Raw genomic sequence first — 26361 nt, forward strand, 5'->3', positions numbered from 1 at the left:
TGTCTTTTTTTTTCTCCTCTTTCACCTGAACACTACAACCAAGTGACTGCCCAAAATCAAGCAACTATTTAACAAGTCTATAGACTTTCTCTCATTATTCATTGCTGCCATTACTAGAAAGCTCTCCCAAAACAAAGGTAACACAGAATCATAGAATTGTTTAGAAGAAAATCTTTAAGATCATCAACCAGAAATATAATAAAAATTTATTTTACCCAAACCACTCCAGTGTTCTAATTATTAATTTCACAGATTTATCAGCAACCAAAAGAAGAGAGAAAAGTAACATCTTAAAAATGTATGTTCTGTCACATTTTCACTCCCACCCTGACCTTATTTTATCTGAGGACTATTCCAGAATAAGAAGCAAAAGAAAACTGTAAGATTCTTTCAGCCTCCCCTCCCTAACATCCCTCTACTCACTCTTTGTAGGTAAATCTTGGATCATACACTGGAGAACGCAAGGGAAAGCTAGAATAATCAAAGTTCCTCTGCAAACTGAGCTGCCATTCAACATCAAAGACAACTTGAGTCAACTGTCTCACCCACAACAAGAACCTTGTGTTTAGCATTAGCACTGTGGAGAATGGCATCTTCAGTGAGAAGCAAAACATTCAATTAGCCTCCTCTCCCCCAGATTTTTTCCCCAGGCCCATAAAGTAATTTGCTTGGTTCACTCATGTTACAAGGTCTGATAACAGTTCAAAAACCTTCAGTGTGTATCAGCTGCTCTGTTAATAACCCACATCCCACCTTCCCACAGAAGATCTGTCTATGCATAATCCCTTAAAGAAAAAAACCCATGTAACACACTTCACATTTACCACAGAGTTTAAGTGCATCCAGGAGCCCATATCACAGTCAGCACAGCCATTAATACTTTGCAGGGACTCCCTGGAGTTTGTGGAAGTATCAAATCCTGACTGTGACAGGAGCCTGCAGTGACTAAGCCAGTTCAGTATGCTCTTGCAGGTGGGAGCAGAGAATGTGATCTAACAAAAAGGTTTAAGGAGGAAGCATATGGAAAATAGATTAAAACCTGTTTTGAAGATATAGGACTATATGACAGAAAGCTAGGACTGAGGAATATGGGATGAAAAGTTAGGACATTAGGCATGGGATTTTAAACAGAAGCTGGATTGGAGTACTAAGATTGACCTGTCATGCTGAGAAGCAACATAAATGAACTGAGGCGGCGTGAAAGAAGAGAATATACTGGGTAAGTTATTGCCTTTTGCATCATAAGGTATCAAGAACTCTAAGGGCAAATTACTAAAACAAAGCCAAAAATCTTGGTCCTCTGTAGCACAGATGCAGTATCCCAAGACAGCTAATTCTAGGTCTTGTGCCGAGAAGTGAAATGTTCTAAAATAACCCTAGAATTAGAAAAACCACAGAGCTTGTTAAAAATGCCCATGCGCGTTTTATTAATAAAAACTAACAGTGCCAAGGTTAAACAAGTCAAACAATTATAGTCTCTTTATATTCCATAAAATATTACAGAAAAGTTTATTTGTGTTTCAATAAAAAGACTACTGTCTTAGAATAGGCAGCTGACAGTATTTGTGCAGTTAATTGTTTGTGAATAAATTTAAAAAGACTACCACCTGCCCTGAAATTCCTTTTATAAAAATGAACTATTAAAAATGATTGACAAATTTTGAGTTAAAAAACTTAAAACATTCTCTATATTTAATTTCAACTTTATAATAGATTACAGGAAGATGCTTATGAAACAAATACAAACATTTGTTTCAGTACATGTCTTTATATGATAGACTTATAAGTATGTAAACAACTATATAATAAAAAGTTTCCAAAGACTGCCTGTAAGAAATCAGGCAAATTTTACCATAAGCAATAAATCATTCCAAACCTTCAAGACATTTTATATAGCTGCACCAACTGGCAGTAAACATTTGCCAAAAACTTTGTAATTCATATGTCCCAACATACAGTGAAAAGTATATAAACTTGATGGAATCATAATGTTAGATATAATTTAAGGGAAATAAGTTCATAACAACATTCCTGGAATTTAACACGTAAAAAAGTAGGACGTATCTTTCTTGTTTGGTTCTTTGGACACTGCATGATTAACAAAAAACACTACTACATTAGCTCACTATCCCTCAAAAAGTGGCATAATCAAAATACACTCCAAATAAATTGCCATTCAGTGTATTCATTTTCCACAGAAGGATAGTATTTTATTTCTCAATGATGTGTCTACATTTTCTTTAGCAAACTTTGAAAGAACATTTGGGGTAAAATTCTTTTTCCTTCAAGTAAAAAAGAAATCCCAAACAAAAAACAACCAACAAACCAAAAACCCCTAAAACAAGAGTAAATAAAGGCTCTGCATTAACACACTGGTATCAAAAACACACATCCACACCACATTTAAAAATATCCTACATAAAACAATCCTTGTTTGCTTATCAGAGGTGCAATTTCTAAACTCAGAACTGCTTACCAATATTCTCCTTGGGGGATGGGGCAAAGTAATTTGAGACACTTCTCCCTAGAACAATTTATTCCTGAAGCCTGCTGAATTTTAACAAAAAATAGTCTACAAGCAAAGGGCATCAGTCGTCATCATCATTTTCATTAAAATCATCGTCATCATCATCGTCATCCCCAACATAAGAAACTGGTGTTTCAACTCTGGAGCCACTGTACTGAGATCCATTGGAACTTGTAGCCAACATCCCATCTCCACCGTTGGAAAAGTCACTGAAAAATAAAAAAAAAAAGGCACTTGGCATTGCTTTATGATCTCTCCCGTATCTAGTCCTTTCCTTTAATGAATCTGCCACTGCCACTTTATAAACTGTCTTTAACATATGTCCAAGTTGTCTCCAAGAGGCTGAAACACTCCCCAATAATTTTGAAGTGGTTGTTACTAGGTTTCTTCCTTTAGGTTTAATATAAAGATTAAACCTTTTCACAGGTATCTTATAAATATGTTTTTCAGGTTTCTTCTAAAGTACACAGTGTTAAGGCTATGCAGCTAAGCTCTTTAGTATTTTTATGTAGCCTTGAACACTTGCAAGTGAATCATGTCTTTCAGAGTCACTAATCTTGATTCAAAGACTTGGAAAATTGAGGAATTAATAGCTTTTCCTTAACTCCTTGATATGACATAGCAAACTGTTATGTGCTGTATTTTTAATTTGAAACTGTTTTCTTCTCATTGTGCAGTATTTTATTTTAATAGAGCAAGAAAATTCCTGCCTCCATTATTACTTGCTATTTTGCCAATCTATTTAATTGTTGACTTTTCAAATAGTTTGATAAACTATTAAACTTGGCCACAAATTCTTGACCAAATATTTTTTTTAAAAAATCACAAAAATAGTATCTCCCTTGAAAGACATTCATCATTAAAAAATTGCTTTCAAAAATGTTTGCTAGTAATTTTTTAAATGCTAATCCAACTAATGCACATATTCAATCATCACTTGTTGCTGTATGAAGCCAATTTAATGGTCTATCATCATGCAGAATGAAATTGCAGGGGTACCCCCGAGAAGCTCACAGGAAGAACATATCGAGTAAGACACTTTCAAGAATTTCTGCTGTTCTGCACTTAGTCAGCAGCAAGATACAGAGGTATCTGTCTAGCTGTAGTCAGATGACTTACAACAGGTCTGCCATAATTATCTGCAAAAGCAGTTTCAAAAGCAAAGAAAAAAAGAACAAAAAAGAGATTATTCTCGTGTTTCTGTAAACTTGGAAAATACAAACCCAAAATCCGTTCTCCTCTCTTTTCAATAAAAATAGAACTGGATTCATAACCTGAGTATCCCAGTAAGTAAGACAAAGAAACTGGGATGAAGGTATTGGTAGCAGCATCTTCAGTCTTCTGCAGACTTTCTTTAGAGACCTTGTTAAATAAAAGTACAGCCTTTATTTGCCTTGGCAGCACAACTTGTATTGCCATGAATGTTCACGGCTATTGCCCTGAATATTCATATATGTCCTATAATTAAACACAATTTGTCACTCCCCTTTTCCAAATTCCTAAGAAATGGAAATGGTAGAAGTTCTCGTGCTCTCACCAAGATAATGAACCCACTCAGCCTCTGGTTTTTTATTGGTCTCTGGCTAACAGTGGCCTATTCAAATTTCAAAGTCTGAAATACGCATGGGGCTCTTTTTCACTACACCATGCTCATTACCACGGAAGGAAACTTAGTGAAAACAGTAGATTTTAGGTACTGTTCAGCATCTCTAAAGATATTTTGGCAGAATTCTCACTCAAGCTTCAGTTCCCTTGCACAAAACACGCAGAACTTAATTCAAGCATTTGTTAAGAACGTCAAACATTTCAAAGATCATAGAATCAATTAGGTTAGAAAAGACCTCAGAGATCACAGAATCCAACTGCTGAGTATTTGACTCAATTTACAACCTTGTGGAGCTCACAGAAGGACATCTTTTTGATTAATACAGCAATAAGAAACTAGTGAGTAACAAAGTTAAATACTAGTTATGGTTTATCATGCTACCACCTTCTGATTGCTGTTTGAAACCCAAAGACCAAAACATTTTCTTAAGTTAGACACTAACGACCAAGGAGTAATCTTTCCAATATTATATCTTTAGAGAAGTATCTGTTTTCTTGTCACAAACTCTAAACTAGAAAAAAACCCTAAACAAACAAACAAACAAACAACACATTCAAGATTAACACCACTCCAACCCATTTTCCCTATACAGGAAAAGGATTTCTTTAATGACACTGCTAAGAACCACCACAGAAGTGATGTCTGAGAATAAACTTAAAACACATATCCATAGCACACAATCAAAACAGAACTTGTTTCATGAAGCATTTAATATCCAAGTTTCTTTGATGACCGCAGATTTTAAAAATCAATTGAAAATTTCATCTCACCTGGCTGAAAATCTTGTGCCGTTTGATGCAGAACCTGATGAAGATGTGACATATACACTGCTGATTGATCCCTGAGCCATTTCTGTAAAACAAACAACATGCACTCCAGGAAAAATTCCAAACACAACCATCTAATTCAGTGGAAATGCTTAATCCCTTTAAAGTCCAGAAAAGAAGTCTTGCAGCCCAAACAACAAAACATATTGATGTACCATACCAAAACAGCATAATTTTAAAAAAGGCTAGTGTAAAAACAAAATTTCAAAATACGTTTAAAAACCACATTTATTTGGGAGTGAGCAAGACAGATGACTTCTATTCATCACATGCTTGCACTTACTACCTTTTGCCTTTCCAAGTGAATCAAGCATAAATACTGTCCTCTTAAAGGAATTACACACTGCCAAGATCTACTTGGGTGGCATAATGCAAAATGTTTTGCACAGAGCAGCAGTCCATTCTTTATCAGTCACTATGTCATTTGCTCCCTAGGGCACAGTAAAAAGTAGATAAATTTGAGAACTTGACAGAAATCTTTACCACAATCCACTGGAAATTAACCGATCTAAGGTATCTTCATGTTTTTTCTTAGAGTCCTATACTAAGGAGGAAAACAAAACAACTCTTTTTGGAGTAACTAACCTGTCACATATGGTTCCAGAGCTTTAGGAACCAAACTCCTTGCAATTTTTAGGTCCTCTGCTGAACAGCTTCCAGATTCTAGCCCACAAGCCATTCCCATTCGTTTTAGTACTTCTATATCATCATGAATTTCAAAAGTATTGTCAAAATTAAATAGATATTCAAACCTGGAGAGGAAAAAATGTCTCAATTAGCTTCAATAACTTTATCTACCTTTCCATTTTCAGGAATTGCAGCACTTCAAAAGCTTTATACACAGTGTTAAGTGTGTTAGTGACACATCACACTAAGCAATCAAATTTTTCAAGAATTATGTATTTGCTCATGACTTCTTACATTCAGTTTTTATTTAGCTGATGAAAAACACACCTTTTTGAACCAAAAGTGGGGAACAGCAGTCCTGAAAGCTAAATCAATTTTCAATTCTACTGGCTGGATTGCATGGTGTTAAAGCCAAAGGAAAACACTAAAAACACTACTTAGTTAAGTATGACATAAAATGTCAAGAGAGATGCCTAATATCTCTAGACAGCAAGTCTTAAATAGGTTATCAAATGTGAATCAATTAGTCAATTAAAAAAAAAGCTTTCTGAAATACATGTTCTCAATTTAAAAAAGGCACAAGTAAATTAAGTTTATATTTAATTTTTAACAAATCTACATGAACATTTATTTATATGAACTCAGAGCTCCATCAAAAGCCAGATGGAAAACTTTTGTTAGCTTACTTGTCATTGGAAATACTGCAGTCAATCACTGTCTTCTTGCTGGTGTTCACAATAATAAATGGCAAGTGGATGACAGAATTGGAAGGTGGAGGTCGGTTTGCCTGCTGTTCTGCTTGACGGTTTCGCTGGACAAGGTTCTTAAAGGCAATTTGCTAGAAAAAGCAACAGCGATATCAAAGTATGAATGAAGCTTTTAGGATCACATTAACAAAATCCCACAGATGAAGAATTCCAGCAATGGTTGCAGCAAGTAAATGCAGAAAAGGACAGAGAGCGTTTACCATATTTCTTTATGTTAAGATGCAAGAAGAGTCACTGAACATTAGTATTAAAAAAGACAATACAGTAAAACTTTACTGAGAAAAAAATGCACATTCTACTAACTACATCAGGACAGTTCCTTGGACAGATCCCTGACAGAATGGAGAGATAACAATGACTGGAAAAATAAATTTTCATATAGCATCCTACTTCCTCTCCATTTACTCTTCCCTACTAGCTACTGCACTTCAAAAAATACACAAATACACCTGAATGTTAATATTGAAATGAATTATATGCTAAAGAAGTTAATGTTTGGGATTTGACTATCTGGCAATAGGTTTCTGAATTACCTGTTTAAGATTAGTGACTTTAACATCTTACCAAAATTGTTTTTTACAACGGAATGTTCCCATTTTAAAAATTAGCAATTTGAGTAATTAAAAACCATTGAAACTCAAGTTATAAATCTTACAGTAAGCTACTGAACAAAAAAAAGGTATTTTTCTGGTCATGAAATCAAATGAAATAAACAAGAATTAAGACCAAAATCAAAGCCAACACAGAGACTGATGAAAATCAGGCAGCTGTCCCACAGCTGTCTGTACTTTCTTTCTGCATCCCTGAAATTCTCATTCCTACTGTGTAGGTAACGCAGCTACCAAGGGATACATTTCAGTGGACCAGCAGCACAGCGACTTGGGAAACAGACTACTGCTTCCCCCAGTGTAGTAGGGGAAATCTGGGAAGGAGTTCAGCCACTGTTTCACAGCTGTCAAGCCACTTACACACCAGTGCCAGCGAGTCTCCAGAGAGGCACAATGCAGAGCATTATGGCAGACAACCTCCACAGTCACTTAATTATATCTATGGATGCTAACACGGAAGAAAATTTTACATACAGGAACCGAACTGGAAAATTCAGAGGGTACACTATGAAATACTGCTCCTATCAGCATAAACAGTGTTTAAACATACTTGAAACTCCAAACAAATTCATCATAACTGATGGAAAGTTGATTCCTTCCGCAATAGCAATGGCCAACAGCATGGTCCCAGCTACATAAACAACAGCATTAAATAAAAACTGCATACACCTTATCCTGAAATTCACCTCTAGTCTTCCTAGAAGATTCCCATCCCTCAGACTCAGATAAAAAAGGAGGAATACAGATATAAGTTACCTTGCCCTATAGACAAGAGTACCTTGACTGTACCTGTAGAATGAGTTCTTGTAGTTGAGACTGTTTTTGCTTTATTCTTTCAATTCTTCTCTGTTTCTCCACCTTAAGACAGAAAAAAAGGACTGGTCAGTTTGTTCGTTTTAAGTAGCATTTTATGCCAACATTTTTTCCTAAAATCATTTCAATACCAGAGAATTGGAAGCACGAGATATCATTATCAATCAATCATTAACGTTCTACACATAATTTAGAGAATTAACTATCAAGACACATCAGTACTACTTATAGAAACTAAGAAAAAGCAGAGTTAGAACCCTGGGGAATAAAATACAACAGCCTGTGAAGAAGATAAAAACATCTTTGCAAACAGAAGTTATGCCTCAAGGGGTTACTGGAATTCTCTCAAAGAGGCAAAGGTAGACAAGAAAGATCTACTTGATGTAGAGCCTGTTGGTACTGGAGGTGCTGGAGAAGAGCCATGAAAGGTGCTTAAAGACACAAAACTGATATGGAGCCCAGCTTTCCCAGTGGAAGAAGCTCCCCAGCAGATTCCTACAACGACTTAACTGACAGACTGAGACTCAAACTATAGACAACCAGATGAAGGTGACAAGGTGACAGAATCTGCTGGCAATGATGGGTTACTGGGCATAGTAAAAAGAGAGATTGTCATAAAGCAAACTCAAAGTGTGTTGTAGCACTTAGTGATTACATCATCTAAATTATTTCTGGTAAATATAGTGTGGTATGTGTGAGAAAACAATCGAATCCATGTATACTTTAGAATTCAAACGACATTCAGTAGGGGTCTTAAACTACAGTATCTGCAAAATCCATCAGCTCAGTATAACAAGACAGCCAAAAATTTGAATTATTAGGCAAGAAACAGAGAACCAAAGAGAAATTACCACTACATTACTCTATGAAGCAGAATGTTTACATCTTGATTTCTGTAGGTCTGATGGTCCTTTTTCAAGACAAGCATATGAAAGAGTAATCAGGATCATAAGTGATTCAAAACAGACTCCATGCAAGAGAATAATGAATAAATTAGGACTCCACTGAAAGGAGAATGAAATAATGGGGGAGAACATGAGAGATCCCTATAAAACAATTAATAGGATACAGAAAGTGAATAAGGAATGACTAGGTCACCATCACTTCCAATTAAAAAAAATATTCAGCAGACATCAACTAAATATAGTATGTTCAAAACCAAACAGAAGGTATTTCATAAGAAGCTTCTCAGGCACCTGAGACTCACTGACACAAACAACCCAATATTAAAAGCAAACACTGAAAAAAGAGTAAAAATTTGTGGAAGAAATACTGAGGGCTATTAAATAGAAAGATAATGTATCTGCCTCAATTATGCCTCAACCACAAAATTACAAAAGAAAACATCACTAAATACCTTCTCTCATCACTCACAAAATAAATAGGGTTGGAAGGGACTACTGGAGGTTATCTATTCCAACCTCCCTGCTCATGGAGTGTCCCCCCCAAGCACATAACTCAGGATTGTGTCCAGATGGCTTTTGAGTATCTCCAGGGAAGGAGTCTCTGGAATATCTCTGGGCAATCTATTCCAGTGCTCAGTCACCCACACCATAAACAAGTTCTTCCTCATGTTCAGGTGGAACTTCCTGTGCATCAGCTTCTGCCTGTTGCCTCTTGTCCTATTGCTTGGCACGACACTGAGAAGTGCTTGGATCCATCCTCTGACACCTCCTGTCAGATACTGATAGAGAGTGATGAGGTCCCCTCTCAGCACTCCAGATGTGCCTCACCACGGCTGAGCAGAGGGGCAGGATCACCCCCCCTTGACCTTCTGGCAATGCTCTTTCTGATGCACACCAGGACACCACTGGCCTTCTCAGCCATAAGAACATTGCTGGCTCATGGACAGCTTGTTGTCCACCAGGACTCCCAGGTCCTTCCCCACAGAGCTGCTTCCCAACAGGTTGCCCCCAACCTGTACAGGTGTATGGGGTTTTTCTTCCCCAGATGCTGGACCCTGCATTTGCCTTTGCAGAATTTCACACATTTCTTCTCCGCCCTTCTCTCCAACCTGTCACGGTCCTTCTGAAGGGCTGCACAGCACTCCAGGGTCTCAGCCACTCCTCCCAGCTTGGCGTTGTCACTGAACTTGCTGAGGAGGCATCTGCCCCTTCATCCAAGTCATTGATGCGTAATTTAAACAATTCTCGACCCAGCACTGACCCATGGGGGACACCAGTTACAGGTCTCCAACCAGAATCTGTGCCACCAATCACAACCCTCTGACACTGTCATTCATCCAGTTCTCAATCCCCCTCACTATCCACACTCCCTGAGCTTGCCTATGAGGATATAGTGGGAGACAGCATCAAAAGCCTTGCTGAAGCCCAGGCAGACACCATCCACTGCTCTCCCCTCCTCTGCCCAGTCTGTTATCCCATCACAGAAGGCAATCAGGTTGGTTAAGCACAATTTGCCTTTGGTGACTCCATGCTGACTACTCCTGACCACTTTCTTTTCTTCCACATACTTAAAGATAGCCTCCCAGGATAGACCATTCCATCAGATTCCCAGGGATTGAGAGGCTGACTGGCCTGTAGTTCCCCAGGTCCTACTCTTCGTCCTTCCTAGGTAACTGCTACTCTCAGCCAAGATCCTGAATAGACAGACTGCTGGCCCTGAAAACAACTTATTTTTTTTAGATCCTTAAAATGTGCAACTAGAAAGGAAATTACTCAAGTTAAAAATTCATATGAATGTAGTTTTGTGTTTAGTTTTGATGAAAAACAAACACTCCCCTACCCCCCAAGTGTACACAGTTAAAAAAACAAAGATGCAAAAGGGCATGATGCTATATTAAAAAAAAATTTTTTTAAAGGATAGGATCAAATCTTACAATTCAGCATTAGGAAATAAGCCAAATAACTTCCTCTCTCCAAAAAACATAAAACTCACTGAGACATTTTTTTATCACATACAAGTAAACTACACTGCCTTACAGACTACTTAAAGACACAAACCTTATTAACTGCTCCACACCCTCTGTTTTTGCATTAGCAGGACATATTTTACCAAATCTAATATTCTAATTTACACACAAAGAACAAGTTTAAGAATATTTTAAAAAATAAATAGTCGATGAGGATGCCCTCAAACTCCGATGTTCCTTATAAACTATTTGGCCTGTTAGGGGTGAAGCTAAACAGTATCAGATAGAATAGCAAAATAAACTTTATTAGGCATGACAGTTTTACAAATTAATCATTAGCCTTCAGAAAGTCACTGTATTACACTCATGGTTTAATTATTCAATGGTTAACAGAACTCTTTCCTCCTCTTGTGACAGCAAATTAACAAGTTCCCACTTTCTTTTTAATTGTAAGATATCCCTGTTCCCATCTTAAATGCATGAAACTTCACTGTGCATCATTATATTCTACACTGCTTTTTTTACTTCAGTACTAATATTATCCTACTCTTCTTTAGAACATTATCAGTCATGACATCAAATCCAGCTGGATGAGCCACACTTCCTTTTTTTTTTGCTCCAACATTGCTGGCAATGCCATACTTTGTGAGACAGATCCAAGGAGATCTACTTTTAAAATCCCTCCAGTTAGCTGGTTCCCTGTTCAGCACACAGCATTGCCATCTTGGAACCTCTTCACCTTCCATACTCACCCTATTAATTATGCCCCAATTATCACTCTCTTAACTAATAGTTTTCACTTGGGATGATATTCAAATAAATCTCAATTAATGATTAGACACCCTGTATTTACTTTATCTAGACAGCAATTACAGTATTAAATGAAAAATCAATTATCAGTATCAAACAAAAATTAGAATTATCCCTTTGTAGATAAGGCTCCAGAATACTTTTGTTCCACTTTCCCCCTCACTTCAGCAGCTTCTACACTGATTTTTTTTTAGTCCTGCTGAAGGAAATTTAGACTTATTAAGAATAAATACAAAGTCTCATTCTGTTCTGATGAAGTGAGTTTACTTCAGTAAACCTTAGTAACTTTATTATTCTGCAAATATCAGGATAGTAAAAAAATTCTGTCAGAACTTACAAATCTCTTTCAGTATAAAGCATTTCACTTCGTCCCCAAGACATGGAATAAGGAAGTCTGACATATTCATGTAAGAGAATTGTCACAAAAAGCTAAGACCTGCAGCAATGGAGATGCCTGTATGTACTGACCTACATGCAATATCTATCATCACAGATCTATTTATCTATTTGGCATCTGGAGAAAACAAATCTTCCTGACTCCTGAGAGCACCACTACTGCAATGTTGGAAATACACATTAATCTTTGACTACCTTCCACTAAGAACCATTTCACATGTAAAAGCTGTATTTGACATAAAAGAATTAAACAAAGACACATTTGAACAATCTGGATGCTGAAGAGTTTTTGTTCAGTACATACAAATAGAATATAAAAAGTCTAAGAGGACCATACTACTCTATTTTGCTATCTGAGAAGATTATAGGCACATATTGTATCAGAACATATTAAAGCTATAAACATTTACTCAAACACAAAGCCATTGTGAACTTCCAAATGCATATACCTCCAAGTTCTGACATTCCTGAGCCGAGTTAGTAGGTAGACCAATCCATTTGATTTCCTTCTTCTCCTTAGAGATAATGTTCATGGCCATAAGGACATTTAAGGCATCATAGACACGTCGTCTAATATTCTTCTGGTCGTAAGCCTGCTGTAGACATAGTGCATTAATCAAAAATATACCTGTGCCAAAAATATTTGAAAATAAACATATTACAGCAAATGGGTAAACTCGGATAACGTCTGAACTGTTTCATTTAGCAATAGGGTTAAAACAGAAAAATCTCAAAAGAAAATTCTCTTCCCCCATTCAGTTCACATGTAATTGACTTCCCATATACTTACTGATTCATTTGGTGAAATGTGATTATCAGTGGTAGTGAATTCTGCAACCAACTCGTCTGCCACCTCATTGTATGAGGTGGTTCCTTTTCTTTGTACCTTCTCACAAACCTTCATAGAGAAATGACGTAAACCCTTGCCATTCTTCTCGCCTTTTTTGTTCCGCTTCCTAGATATACGTATAATATATATTTTAAGAAGATTTGAACTTTGGAATATTTGATGTCTCTTTTTCAAATACAGGCACACTGCTGTAAAAAACCCAAGCCTTCCCTTTTCTTCTGCTTCTTATCCCTTCCCAACACTTGCTCCTACATTTTTTCCCCGACAATTTACAATATTTATAAACAATTCTAGTATTTTGATGCTGAAACACAATACAAATTTATTCTTTTGCCAACTTTGCTAGCTCCAGTAGAATCACAAAATCATAGAACAGTTTGGGTTGGAAGGGATCCTTAAAGGTCATCTAGTCCAACCCCCCTGCACTGAGCCAGGGTATCTTCAGCTCAATGAGGTTGCCCAAAGCTCTATCCAACCTGGCCTGAAATGTTTCCAGTAGCAGACAATAAATTAACAACAGGGATATTCCTTGAAGAAGACAATAAAGAAAACCTTCCAAACTTCAAGACAAGGAGAGATAAGGAGATAAATACTAAAACATGAAAACTGAATCAGAGGAGAGAACTTTGTTGTCCTTTTTAAAAATTTTTATTTTTAATTTAAAGTAGCACATAGATTGAGCATTTTCTATGCAATTTGATACTGATACTGACTGAACAGATAAAGTCTGGTATTGTTTGAACTCACTAAACATTACACTATTACTATAATACAGATTTGAAGTTATACAGTATATGAAATTGCTATTAGAACTTCAAAGTTACAAGCAGTATAACGACGTTTTCTGCTTTGCAAAGTTTTTTAAATAAAAAGTTCCTTGTAACTAGAGGAAAAACACAAGTATCAACAAAATTAGTTTCAGCAAGGGGAAGTCACAACTCTTACATCTCATTTCACTGTATAATTCCAAAGCAGAAATCTATTTATGTGGAACAGGCCACTGATAATAAATTTAGTCTTAAAGCAACTACATTTAACAAGATGCCCTTAAAACAAGCTTGCATGAAAAAACCACACCAAAAGAATGCATTCCTTGTATTTAATACTTTTTCCCAAAAACGACTACATTCTTATTTCAAATTATACTCTGGGATACCCTTGTTCAATCATAAATAGACTGTATTTTTCTGAAAATACACCAGCATAAGAGAAATCATAGAATGAAGTCAGCAAATTCCTGTGTCCTTTCAGGAGCTAAATTTTCTAAATGTTAGTAATGTCAGAATATCTACCAGAGTTTACAGAAAATATTCTGCATTCTTTTACAAGAAATGAAGAGGTACTCATCATTTTGTGACTACTCCCTATTTTAGTACAATAGACTTCAGTGGAGAAGTGCTCTTGATGAAAAGGTAAACAGACTTTCCCACACTGCTACCCTGAGGAGTACATACACTATCACAACATTTAAAATAAAAGTTCCAACCGTTTATTAACCCTTTCTAGCTTTCATTTTGCTCACCCAGCAGACCACGGCGAAGAATCTCCAGTCTGGTTCTGTGATGCAAAATGTGTGTTAGGTGTATGTGGGCTTCCTACCAGGATAGTATTTTGCGCTGAAGGTCTCTGAGGTGTACCGATAACCTACAGTAAAGATAAAAGAATTTGGAAAATGGTAAGAATTCCAAGATATTCAAGCGACACAATTGAAATGATGCATTATCCAAACACTAGTACTTTTCTCTACATATTTCTCTTACATGCATCTAATTTATACACACTAGCATAAAAAACTTCAGACTATGGTTAATATAGTTAGAGCACTCCCTAAGTTATGAGCATTTCTATTTTAATCTCCTTAAATGAGGTTTTCATGCTTGCTGGATTTCTTAACACTTTTCAACACCAACTTGGACAAGATCAAAACACGCACACACTCTTTCCCTCCACGGAAAATGGGGGGAAAAAAGGAGGGAAAAAAACCCCCAACCCTACCAAATAATGTATAAGGATACTGCAGTAAATTACAGTTAAACTATGAACATAAGAAAAGCTGAAAATCAGTAAAACCAGAGAGAAAATACAGAGCTGTTGCAAGAAGCCTCTCCTCTGATGTCAGCCTCTATCACTAGAGTCAAAACCACTACATTAGAGGTGAGAAAGAGTACGGGTGAACTTCCCTCATGACTGCAGTGAGTGACATCAAATTAGGCAAAACCATTCCATTGCAAACATGTTAAGAGCACACACTTGGCTACAGTCTTCCAGCCTCCAAGTGTGTGGTCCTGAAGATGTGTAAATTTGATCATAAGTAGTAATACATACACTAGCACATAAAACTGTGCCCTCCTAACCTCTGAAGCTAGCTAAACAAAACACCCACTTTTGCAGGTGATGTTTTTTATCTCTGAATTGTTTTAAATGTAACTTTCTAGAAAATATGGATTTAGGGGAAAAAAAAGATACCATACAGATTACTCTTTTGTAGAAAGATGTACCTACTTTTTTGGAGCACATTTATCTCCCAGTGGAAACAGCTGGTTGCATTCCTGACATCAGGTAAATGAAAAAAGCATCAAACAAATCTAAACCCATAACCACCCACAAGCTTTCCATATTTTCCTGCAGCTACATTCTGTCTGAGCAGCAAAACTTAATTTTTCTTCATTGGGCCAGCTTCAATAGTTTAGCCTCAACAAGAGTAAAATACAAAAACTGAAAATGAAACATTACATGTGTGAAAGTTACATATACGCTGCCAAAGGGAGTCCAGTGACTGCTAGATGTCCGTGATTTCAGCTGCCTGGAAAGACAAACAGCTGTATTTTTTTCCCAAATATTCTCTTTATATTATGCCACCTCTCTGAGCAGTTAGCATATAAATTTGTTACATCCACTTCTGACAGCTAGAATATCTTAGGTACTCCTTTCCAGCAGCTTTGTACCATACTTGAAAACTTTCTGTCTCTTATGAGAAGCCAAATAATCTCCTCTATTGCTTTCCATAAACAAAATTTCTGATTGTAGGAAATGGAATTGAGGGTGGGGAATGCTGGCACAGGACACACGTGAACCCACTCACTTTCTTCCCACGAAAAAAAATACTATCAGTATTGATACCAACTGGTCTGTCTCACCAAATGTCTCCAAAGAGTGTGAAAACCACCCATGTGCTATTCAAGTAAGTAGACTAAATGGAGAACTGAAGAACGCTGTTAGCTAGTTTCTATTCCCTAGGACACAGTGACAGAAGACTGCAAGAGATGATTTAACACCTTGCTTGCAGAGAGTCCCACTCTCTAACCCCCTAGCTTACGAATTCCATGAGCAGCCCCATCATGGTACCACATCTAGAATTTCTATCACTCTGCAATAAGATGAAAGCCAAACCAGTATGGGGGCAGGGGGCAAGGACAAGAGGAATTACAGCTGGAGAAAAAACAAACTGACAGCAGCAAACCCTGGACCTCTACTGCACTCAGGAGTGTCCTGAAATACTCAACACTACTAAGGAAGAAATGAAGTGTGCATTGTTATCCCCTGGTCTTGATACTTTTAAGAAAAGATTTTGCATGCCACCTGAAAGAACAATTCAGTTTCAACATTTAACCCAAGTATGTACACAGTCTCATGACAATGCCCAGAAAGGACCACTGTTGTTCCAGTATGGCCTATGATCTATAAATAAAACACTCTTCTACTGCTGATTACTGATTTTAAATTAAAAGAATGCCTAACTACTCTGAGTTCATTTTTTATGGAATTTATTGATGAAACACCTCCTACTGAGAGACCAATTTCATTCATTTAAACTCACTTGCAAGTGGGTACAAGAAGTAGTTAAGTCACCCCTGCTGCTGGAAATACAGCACAGTGAATGATCTGCACTACATCTGAACAGGTGAAGGGGTACAGTTTATAGATTGAGGCGGCCTCAATTATAAAACTCTCCTTAGACCCAGCTTAAGAGATGGGAAAGGCAGATAGGAAACTGCTTTCCTATCAAGTAGAAACCCAAATATAAGACATTCTAGTTCAGATGTTTGTAAGTTACAGTTGCTTTCCAGAAGATTGAGACCAATTCTATTCAGATCAACAGATTTTAATTTTGATTACAGCAAGAATTAGTATAACCTATGTATTATCTATTGCATTATAAGAGTCTTTGAAACATCTAATTCCATATATCTCACACAAAGCTCGAAATAAATATTTCAGCAAAAGAATACTTAAATTAAGCAGTAAAATATAATTCTGTTTTCAATTTTGTTCCACCTAACTCAAATCTCCATAAAAATGTGTTTATGGACTTCATTTACATTTTCCTACGCCAGAATTCAAAGCACAATCTGAAAGAGACACTGACTTTAAATGGGAAGACTAACAAAAGATAAAGCCACCTGAATAGTGAGGTAACAATGTTGATTTGAGAGTCATCTTTGAATTTCTTTATGCAATACACATTTTTTTAACATAAGTCTATTAAAATTAGAAACAAACTTAGATTATCTGCCCATGATAAGTGATACAGACTACCAAGATACATCAGATTTGCAGTATATGTAAATAATACTGCAAGCAATAAAAACAATTAGAAAACCAACCAACCAAACAAAAAACCCCTCACAAACAAAAAAAACTCCAAAACAAACAAAAAACCCCCCCAACAACTCAAAAAAAGCACACGCCCCACAAACAAAGAAACAATTTTTAAAAAATCCCAACAAAGTCTCCTTACCACTTGTTGTGCAATGTTGACATTAGACTGTCCGAATGTTTTTGGCAGGAGCTGTTTTCCAATCGTATTTACTGTAGAAGGATGAACAGCCAATAGAGAAACAACCCCTGAAACAAATACAAGTAGAGAGCTTCAGGTCAGCATATTGTATTATTTTAGCAAATAGTCTCATCTATACTACCTATGCATATTAATGGCAATTAGCCCTGAAACATGTAGTCTCAATAGAAATGTAGCATTTACACATTTGAAGCAAAAAAAGAAATCAAGATACACAGTATGTTCTCTCAAACTTTCTTCTATATAACCTGACAGGTCAATGACATAATACGCTTTAATTCCTTGTATTTCAATTTTTCTCTTAAAGAACAGTAAAGGAGGCAACCAGCATTTGACAAAAAGCATAAACCTCTCTTCTTCTACCCTTATCCTTTGTGGCTATTGAAATATTTTTCAGTACCACCCAACAAACATGCCCAATGCCATAGCATACAGCATAGCCTTCTGAGACATGCTGATCCACAGGAGATAAAATTTGGCTGGAATGGGCCTTTCCAAGAGAATATTCCCAGCTTTCCTCTAAGTGTCGCCTCCCAGCTGAAGGCAGGGAATTAAAGAACAAACAGCTTCAAGCATCATTACTTCAGAAAAATACATGCAACTCAGCAGACAGACCCTGCAGGAAAGGTTGTGCTCTCTCTGTTCATAACCCATATGCAATCAGCACTGGTAGGTAAAGCAAGTCTTAAGCCATGTAAAAGATAAATCAAAAATAATGACCCAGGTCACCAGCAATTTGATGCTCCATGATATAGTTTAGAGGAAAGAACCCCAAACCCACAAATTCAATACAAACAAAAACCCCCCAAGCAACAACAAAACAGAGGGGAAAAAAAAAAAAAAAGCAACAAAGACTCACTACAGTAAGAAAATAATAGACAAATCAGTCTTAAAATACTGGAGACATTTTTTTTTGCCAAATCAACTTTTAAGTATGGTTGTCAGGTTCAGCAGTTGTTTCTCTGAGATCACTTTTAAAGGGGCCAATGGGGTCAGAAGGGTTTGGTACAACTCTCATTCTCTTTTTCTCACTGTCCAACATAGATGCAATAAATAGGCATTTTTACAAGGGTTGTATCAGGAGGGCCCTGACTGGTCCTTGATGCCTATCATCCCTCTTTACACATTCAGGAAGTCTACAGGAAGTTGAGGACAATTCAAATCTTGTTTAAGCCCTTGCTTTCCAGAAGGCTTGTATTTCGCAGCTGCTATTACTACACCATGTCAAAGGGACAGTTTCACATAAGAATCTACTCTCAGTGATCAATCTATTCCCAAAGAGGATGCAGCAGTATGTCCTTCTTCCATTATTAACCAGCTTCCCAGTGCTCTTTCAGAAAGTCAGCAGCTATCCAGTTTGTAACATAAGTCTATTATGTCTTCCTGTCCCATCAAGTACACTCATCACTCTCATGACCTGAATTGTGTTTGTTCTTCCTCTCTGCAGAATACAATAAATCAATATAAACTACCCTGGCTAGCAGTGCTTATGTAGCTTCTTCTCAGCTTCCTGGAAGGCTTTTTTTTAAAACTTCTCCTCATTTCTTTAAAAAAACAAGTGCAACCTGAAGACTGTATTTCCAGTATAAAACAGGAATTGTAACTGCTTTCCAAGGTTAAGACACCTCATCTATTTGATCATCTTCCCAGAATCACAGAATATTCTGAGTTGGAAGGGACCCACAGGAATCATCAACTCCAACTCTTGAGTGAATGGCCTATACAGGGATCAAACCCCCAGCCTTGGCATTATGAGCACCATGCTTCAACCAACCTTCCCTTACCTTTGACAGTCCTTGCTGCCCATGCTTTCTAGCTCTCCTGCCCTTTCTATTGCAGGTGACAGGCATACGTACAGTATTCATGAATGTTTTATGTTAAGGAATGCCATACGTTATTTATATCTCTATAACTCATTTTCTATTTTATTACCTGTTCCTTTCCAAGTAATTCAAAATTCAATGTGCTTGTTCCCCACCAAACACTGATAGCACATTTTCATTAATATAAGCTACGATGACTTCAGCATCTTCCTTGGGTGCTAATAGCTCGCTTGGGATACTCACTGTACCAAGTTCAGTTTTCACCAGTTGTTGACCCAAGGGAGGACCATCCCATTCTATCACACCTTAGTTTACCAGGCTGATGAAGGACCTTGACAATAAAATTTATTATTTTTAAAAAATCCAAGGACATCACTCCGATTAGATAATCCTTATCCACATGGTTGTTGACTCTTTCAAAGCATGACTTTAAAAAGACGTAATTGCAGACCCTCCCTCCAGAAAAGCCCCGTTGAAGGCCATTATCACATCTGTCCACACTGTACTGCTTCTCTGTTACACACTCAACCAAGCTGCCTAACAGAAGTGTAACTTACTCATCTGCAGTTATCTGAGCCCTTCAGGAATTGGTGCAGGCTATGTGGCTCTCTTTCTTCTGGTACTGTATCAATTATACACATACCAAGTTACAAGGATAGAAGTGCCACTGCTAGCTCCTTTAAGAATTCAAAGGTAGACAATTTTCTGACGAGTGTTACCCATTCATGTTATGAATTTTTTCCTAGGACAGCTTCCAAATATTACTTCAGTAGGACAATTTCATAAAGAACAATACTGCCATGAGACCCTCTACAGATGCACTTAAGAGACTTAATTATTCTGGTATGTTTAAAAATAAAGTAATTCTTTATGCTATCTTGTCGTTTATTAAAAAAGTTTACACAGTCAACAAAGACAACAATGTCGTGATGATGTAAGTCAACACAAGTGCAGAGGTCAGGATCAGTGGTTAGGAAGCAGATGCTCAGGAAAGCACCAGGGGGTCTGGGCAGACAATATGCTGTGTGTGACCCAGAGGTGTTCCCCTATGCTAACAAAGACTTAACCACATCCTGGGCTGCATTTGGAAGAGTACAGTAATAACTGATTATTCTCTCTTCTTTGAGCACTCCTTACACTGTCCCTGGATGACTCTGCTCAGTTGTGGGGCCCACAGTGCAAGAGAGGCATTAGCAAACAAGAGAGAGTGCAGCCGGAATACACCAGTGTGCCTCAGGTACTGGAGTATATCCTGCACAAGGAGAAGCTCAGGGAGCTTGGTAAGTGCAGCCTCTGGAAGAGAAGGTTAAGGTGGAGCAAGGGGTGTTATTTGCAGAAATCTAATCACTGCCTTCAACTATTAAATGGAAATTATAGAGATGATAGGACACAACAAAAGGAAAAGAGGGAATGGTCACAAGTTGTTGCACAGCAAATTCCAACCAGGGAAAAATGCCAAAGGCAGTGCACAGCAACAGGCTGCATAGGAGGTTCTTTGGTGATACACAGCAAAATTCAAGAACTGAAGGCTCTGTGCGTCAAAGCTGACCCTGGTTTGAAGGCAAGGTTTATTAGACTGCCTCCAGCCTCCTGTTATTATTAATTTAATTTTCTGAACAGAAATAGCTATCTTGCAACTAAAACATCAATGAGAAGGAAAGAGCACACACTATGTTTCTTTAAATTTTTTAATTACATTAACATTTCCTGTGGTGCTGTGCCAGAATTCATGCAACTGAACCAACCTAGCTCTATACAGAAATGACAAGGTTCATCTTTCTGTGCAGCACAAACTGACTGGCAAGGAAACATAAATGTAAGTGAAAGAATAGTAACATGAGCTTCACAGTTCAAAGCAAACTCAGAGTCAACTTGTAAAAGCTATCATACAATATACAAAAGAGTATAAGTGCTCAATTATACAGAAAAAAAGACTTTTTTTAAAAGGATATTTTCAATGTCTCTGTCCAAGTGTATTCTATTTTCTCATTTGCTTCACATACAAACATTTTTCTCGTACTCATCTGCATTTTCAAAAGCTCATAATATGTGGGGGGTTTTTGTTTGTTAAGTACAAGCAGAAGTAATTGTATCAACTTAGATCTGCGAGTGACTGACAGCTCAGTTTCTCAAACAAATCTTACTATTAACTTCTTAATTACTGTTACTCTGCCATCACTGCAATCCCAATAATCCTGTACTTTGCAGACAACATACAGTGTATATAACAGCATGTAAAAATTAAAACCACAAGTTTGCAAACAGTTTTGCTGGCATCAACTCTGCTTTCTTTTCAAAACAAATACTGCTAGTTCTGATGTATCTTTTTTTCCCCCCTGAAGACTTTGAGAGCCACAGGAAAATGCCATGTAAAGCAGAAAAAAACAGTGTATATAGAAGGATATTACTACTACTACTACTACTACTACTTACATTCTCAATGTCCCAAATGTTTGGAAAACTACTTTTAGTAACTTATAAGCAATCATTAAACCTCAAGGGAGGTAGAACTTCATTAATATGATGTTCCAGAATACCTCCAAATACAAGATGATGATTCAGGTGGAATCAAGGAATAACGGCATAAAAAACTTGCATATCAAAAAAAGCGGTGCTCTTTAATGAAACCTGTTATTTATCTGTCTACAAACAAGTAGACAGATAATCTGTGTTACTGGTTAACTGGACCTTTGCTTGCATATAAAAACAAACCAAAAAATTTTACCAAAAAGAAAGAATCCATTGCAGAATTTTGGCAGTTTAAAGGACTGGTGATACAGTTAATTAAGAACATTTTAAATAACTTAAGATGACACAGAAAAAAGACACAGTACATCTAAAATCAAAGAAACGAGTGCCCTCTGCAGACAATGAGGTAAATCTCCTGAAAAGCCGACTGCTCCAGTTCTTGAAACAGCAGCGACTTTGAATTTGGTGTTCAGGTTAGAGAGGATGGGCTGAGGTATTCCTTGCCTCAGGAGCAGAAATTCCATTCATTCTAGATGCTGTACCATTTTCTGAAGTAATCTGCCTTTATGTTTTCTTTACTTGTGAAAGAGAGAGCAGTCAACAGAAAAACAACTCATTCCCTCATAATGCAGTCTCTAACAAATTTAAGTTTTGACAGACAATAGAGGTGACAGTTATATCCTGGGAGCTGATTCCTCAGACGTCACTCCTGTAACGCGGAAGTTGTTAACGTCTCTGTCGTGAACATCACAGATATTTTATGTTATTTTATTAGTTAGTTGTATGCTAACTTTCAGAAAACTGAATTCTTTTTGCAGGTATCTGTGTGACAACACAGATGATTGTCTCCAGTTGCATGTCAAGTCAAGTAAAAGCACCTGTACTTACTGAACAAGCCACACCACCGTTTTAAGACAACAAACGTGCCTGCACAGCAATTCGGAGCTTTTGTACAGACATCCGTGTCTCCCAGTGTGTAGTACTCATTAATTGCCTACATGAACACAGACTTCTATGTGATTCTTACATCCTTAGATATGACTAGTAATAGTTCAGCTATTACAAGCCAGTTTTTCCAAGTCTGTGTTGAAATAAACTGGGGTTTACTTTTAGACTTTCCAAAATACCATTTCTACTTCCAGCAACAGTTTTATTTCCTTAGATTGACTTTAGACAATAATTGGATTTACCTCAGCTGCAGTAATACATATGCATTTTATAACCAATTTCAAACATGTATCTGTTTGCTGAAGCATAATTCATGGGTTCTGAAAATTGATCTCTAGTTCTATTCCAGAGGAACAATTCTAGTCACTGTTAAAAATTAGGGTGAATGAATTTGCAAGTAAAAGTAACAGTAACATTTCACTGCAAGTTTCTTGTCATATAAATAAAAAGAACAAAACAATCTTATAGTTAGGCAGTGTTGAAATATGAGTCTAAACACACCTTAAAATGTTACATATTTGACTTTAATTTTTTCAGATCTGAAATGTAACTATATTTAGCCTATAAATTTGAAACCTTGTTTTAAAGTGTAAGTGGTGAAAGGAGCTACAGTACATACCCTACAAGCATTTTCTGGTTACATACCAATAATGCCACCTACTGGCATAAGAGAAGATCCAAATTTTCTTTCCGAGTAATTTTTAACCTAAGAGCTTTAATTTCAATACAATATTAATACCACTGGTTACCTTTTCCCTTGCACCCATCTGAAGCAAATAATTTCTTTCATCCAAATTTCTCCACAAGTGAGGGGCAGGATTAGAATTGAATAGTGTTCTATTTAATGCTGAAGTATCAACACTAATCTGAATATGGCAAGGACCAGAAGAATGTGGCAGTTTTCTCCAAAATGTAACCTCCACGAACAGCAAAATTTATTGGTTTCTAAAATTCACTGTCAAATACCAATAGAAAATACAAACTCATGAGGAAGTTTTTACTAGTTCAGCCCCTATTAAAAGTTCTTTCTATCCTTCCAAAACTTATGCTTTTGCTAACTCTCAAAATGAATTAGCCAGTTGGAAAGCACCTTCCCAGTTACCAAGTGAAACAAAGCTTTCACAGTCATACTGTTTTTTCAGGGCTATATGGAGTGTTACTTTCCAGTAATGGAAATACACAGGGGTATCAGAAAACACGGGCAAATTTACAGGCAACCTTTTCTGGAGGTTGTACAAGCACTGGAAAAAACACGAGTTGCCATCTCATTTCTACCACATATAGGCTGATACCTCTTATTTCACACTAGAGATGGTTTTGAAGAAATAAATCTTTAGAGCATTTTCTAGAACAGTATTTTATGTGCATGACTAATTTATTCAAAACTGTATGCATTACTCACTATAAACAAAACCTTGTGGGGTTGTTGTTTGGGTTTCTGGGGCTTGTTGTGTTTTTGTTTTGGGTTTTTTTACATACTATTATCTCCTCTTAACACAAATAAAGTCAGTCTCTGCTTTAAAACAAAAATCCTAATCTGGAGTTCATGGTTGAGACCAGTCTCTCCAAAATGAGCTACTGCTGAAGCAAAAAGGTTGTCTACACTGGTAACCTGTTTCTGACAGTGGACATTCATGAACAGTCAGGGAATGAATGTATGGATAGGACTTGCATACAGAGATTATTCTCAAACATACCCTCTCTCTCTCAGATTCCAAAACTTTAGGACTTTTTGAGCAAGAAGTTGTTCAGCATAACTGTTCAGCAAGATGGTTTTGTCTCTTCTTCGTTATTCACCTAAGAAACAACAGCAACATACCCTACCACCAAAACTCAAGTCTGAAAAGAATTTATTCATTTACCATGTTTTCTGCCTGTGCAGATTAAAAATTTACAGAAATTCATTCACAACCTATTCTGAAAGCATTGTAACAAAACTGTTCAGGCTGTGAGAATTTTTGCATCATAACCTGTTTTGGCCAGAAAAGTCAACCTTGGCTTATCTATCATAGTTGACTCATATACCTACCACTTAGTCACATACCTTATAGACTGCTGACAAGGATGTTACGGAACCATTTCAGTTACAATTTTCCGCTCTTTCTCTTTAACCCTGTTTTTGCAAGCATGTCCTTATGACCCAGCACACAAGTCATTTTTTGTCCTGTACCATCCCCCTAAAACCTTTATTCCTCTGACAGCTGAACTCCTCCTCCTTTCACATCTGGCTAGCAACAAGTAGAAACTGAAGCAAGTAACAGATTTCTCTGTCAAATTTTCATTCTTAATTCACTGAGTCTTAAAGTTGGACTTTTCCAAAACTATGATGGAATGCACCCTCTGGTATTACTAGTCCAGGGACCTGGAGTGCTGTAGGAGCGTAAGAATGAACTTCAAAAAAGCAGCCAGGCTCCTGCATTCTCCCTCAAGAGCCTGCCCAATTACTGCTGTCAAGGGCAGCAGATTGGGTTAAACAAACCACTCATCCAACACAGCAGGGAGATTTGATCCCATAACCAATATCAATCATGCAATGTACTCTCAATCTCTTTCTTGTGATTGACTTGCAACTTTCAGAAAAGACTCTTTTGTTTTAAGAAATACAGATTCAAAGGGGAAGGTGGAGAAAAAACAAAACAAAACAAAAATCCCAAACAAACAAACAAACCCACCAAAAAAAACCTTTTAATGATGACCACCAGAAAAGAACATGAAGATTTTTTCCCTAACCACCTTCAACTGATCCTAAAAAGTATACCAGATACACTTCTGCTACCCTATGGAAAACTTACTCCATGATTGCTCTGGACTGAATCCTCTCCATTGTGAAATTAAGAGAAATTTTGCACAGATTTAAAAACATAGCAGAGGACAGCACTTTGTTGATATAATGGCATGCAATGCAGACAGCTACTTTTAGAGACAGCATAGTACTTTTGTGTATAGTTGTCAGTGTCAACATTTAAAGACTGGACAAATACCCCTAAAAATTATAAAAAGTGGCGAACGAAAAAAAGTGCTACTGTAGTGAATAAATTCTGATACATACCTGAGCACTTTAGTGACAAAATATTTGCAGCTTTAAGCTCTGATTGACTACAGAGCCTGCACATAAAACACAGACAAGCTAGAGACAAAACATAAACTGATCAAGCCAAGAGAAATAGTTGTTTCTTCTCAATATTAAGAATTAGTTGCTGTCTATTAACTTCAAAGAACTCCCCTAAAAGCAATGAAATGCAGAAATTGACTGAGGATAGTCCAGTTTGCTGTGTTATACATTGAGAGTAGAGCTCGACTCTCAAACTGGACAAGCTGCAGGCCTATAATAAACTATTTAATAACTTGAATTTATTTACAAAATTCTGTAAGCAATAAAATGCCCTCCAATTTGACCACTTCTACTTAAAGAGCTATGTAATAATGGAAGAGTCATATCTCCAATTCTTGCTGCACTGTTTTGACTAGCTCTCCACTGACTGTAACAGGGTCTAGACACAGATGCCTATGTGGGTGCAAAATGTACCCTCCTAAAGTCTCTGCCCCAAAACCCATCAGTTTTACTGCCCACAGGGTTAGCACATATGGTACAGCTGTTAAGGACCAGGTACCTACTTGCA

At 37.0% G+C, this 26361-nt stretch overlaps 1 protein-coding gene across 6 annotated transcripts in view; it reads right to left on the minus strand.

Moving 5' to 3' along the window:
• Positions 1 to 1403: 1403 nt before the first annotated feature.
• TFDP1 (transcription factor Dp-1) overlaps positions 1404 to 26361 on the minus strand; it is a 41009-nt gene continuing 16051 nt past the window's right edge. For 5 of the 6 annotated variants that reach the window (XM_048327401.1, XM_048327400.1, XM_048327384.1 and 2 more), the window contains exons 4-12: positions 17442 to 17548; positions 14226 to 14347; positions 12644 to 12809; positions 12303 to 12449; positions 7752 to 7820; positions 6274 to 6425; positions 5546 to 5712; positions 4904 to 4985; positions 1404 to 2736 (exon numbers count right to left, since the gene is read on the minus strand). In XM_048327401.1, the coding sequence (XP_048183358.1) occupies positions 2589 to 2736; positions 4904 to 4985; positions 5546 to 5712; positions 6274 to 6425; positions 7752 to 7820; positions 12303 to 12449; positions 12644 to 12809; positions 14226 to 14347; positions 17442 to 17548 (1160 nt within the window). In that variant the 3' untranslated portion in view covers positions 1404 to 2588. The remainder of the gene's footprint in view (positions 2737 to 4903; positions 4986 to 5545; positions 5713 to 6273; positions 6426 to 7751; positions 7821 to 12302; positions 12450 to 12643; positions 12810 to 14225; positions 14348 to 17441; positions 17549 to 26361) is intronic. The other variant, XM_048327415.1, reaches the window with a different exon arrangement.

This window comes from Corvus hawaiiensis, chromosome 2 (assembly GCF_020740725.1).
Source record: "Corvus hawaiiensis isolate bCorHaw1 chromosome 2, bCorHaw1.pri.cur, whole genome shotgun sequence".
In the NCBI taxonomy this organism is placed as follows: domain Eukaryota; kingdom Metazoa; phylum Chordata; class Aves; order Passeriformes; family Corvidae; genus Corvus; species Corvus hawaiiensis.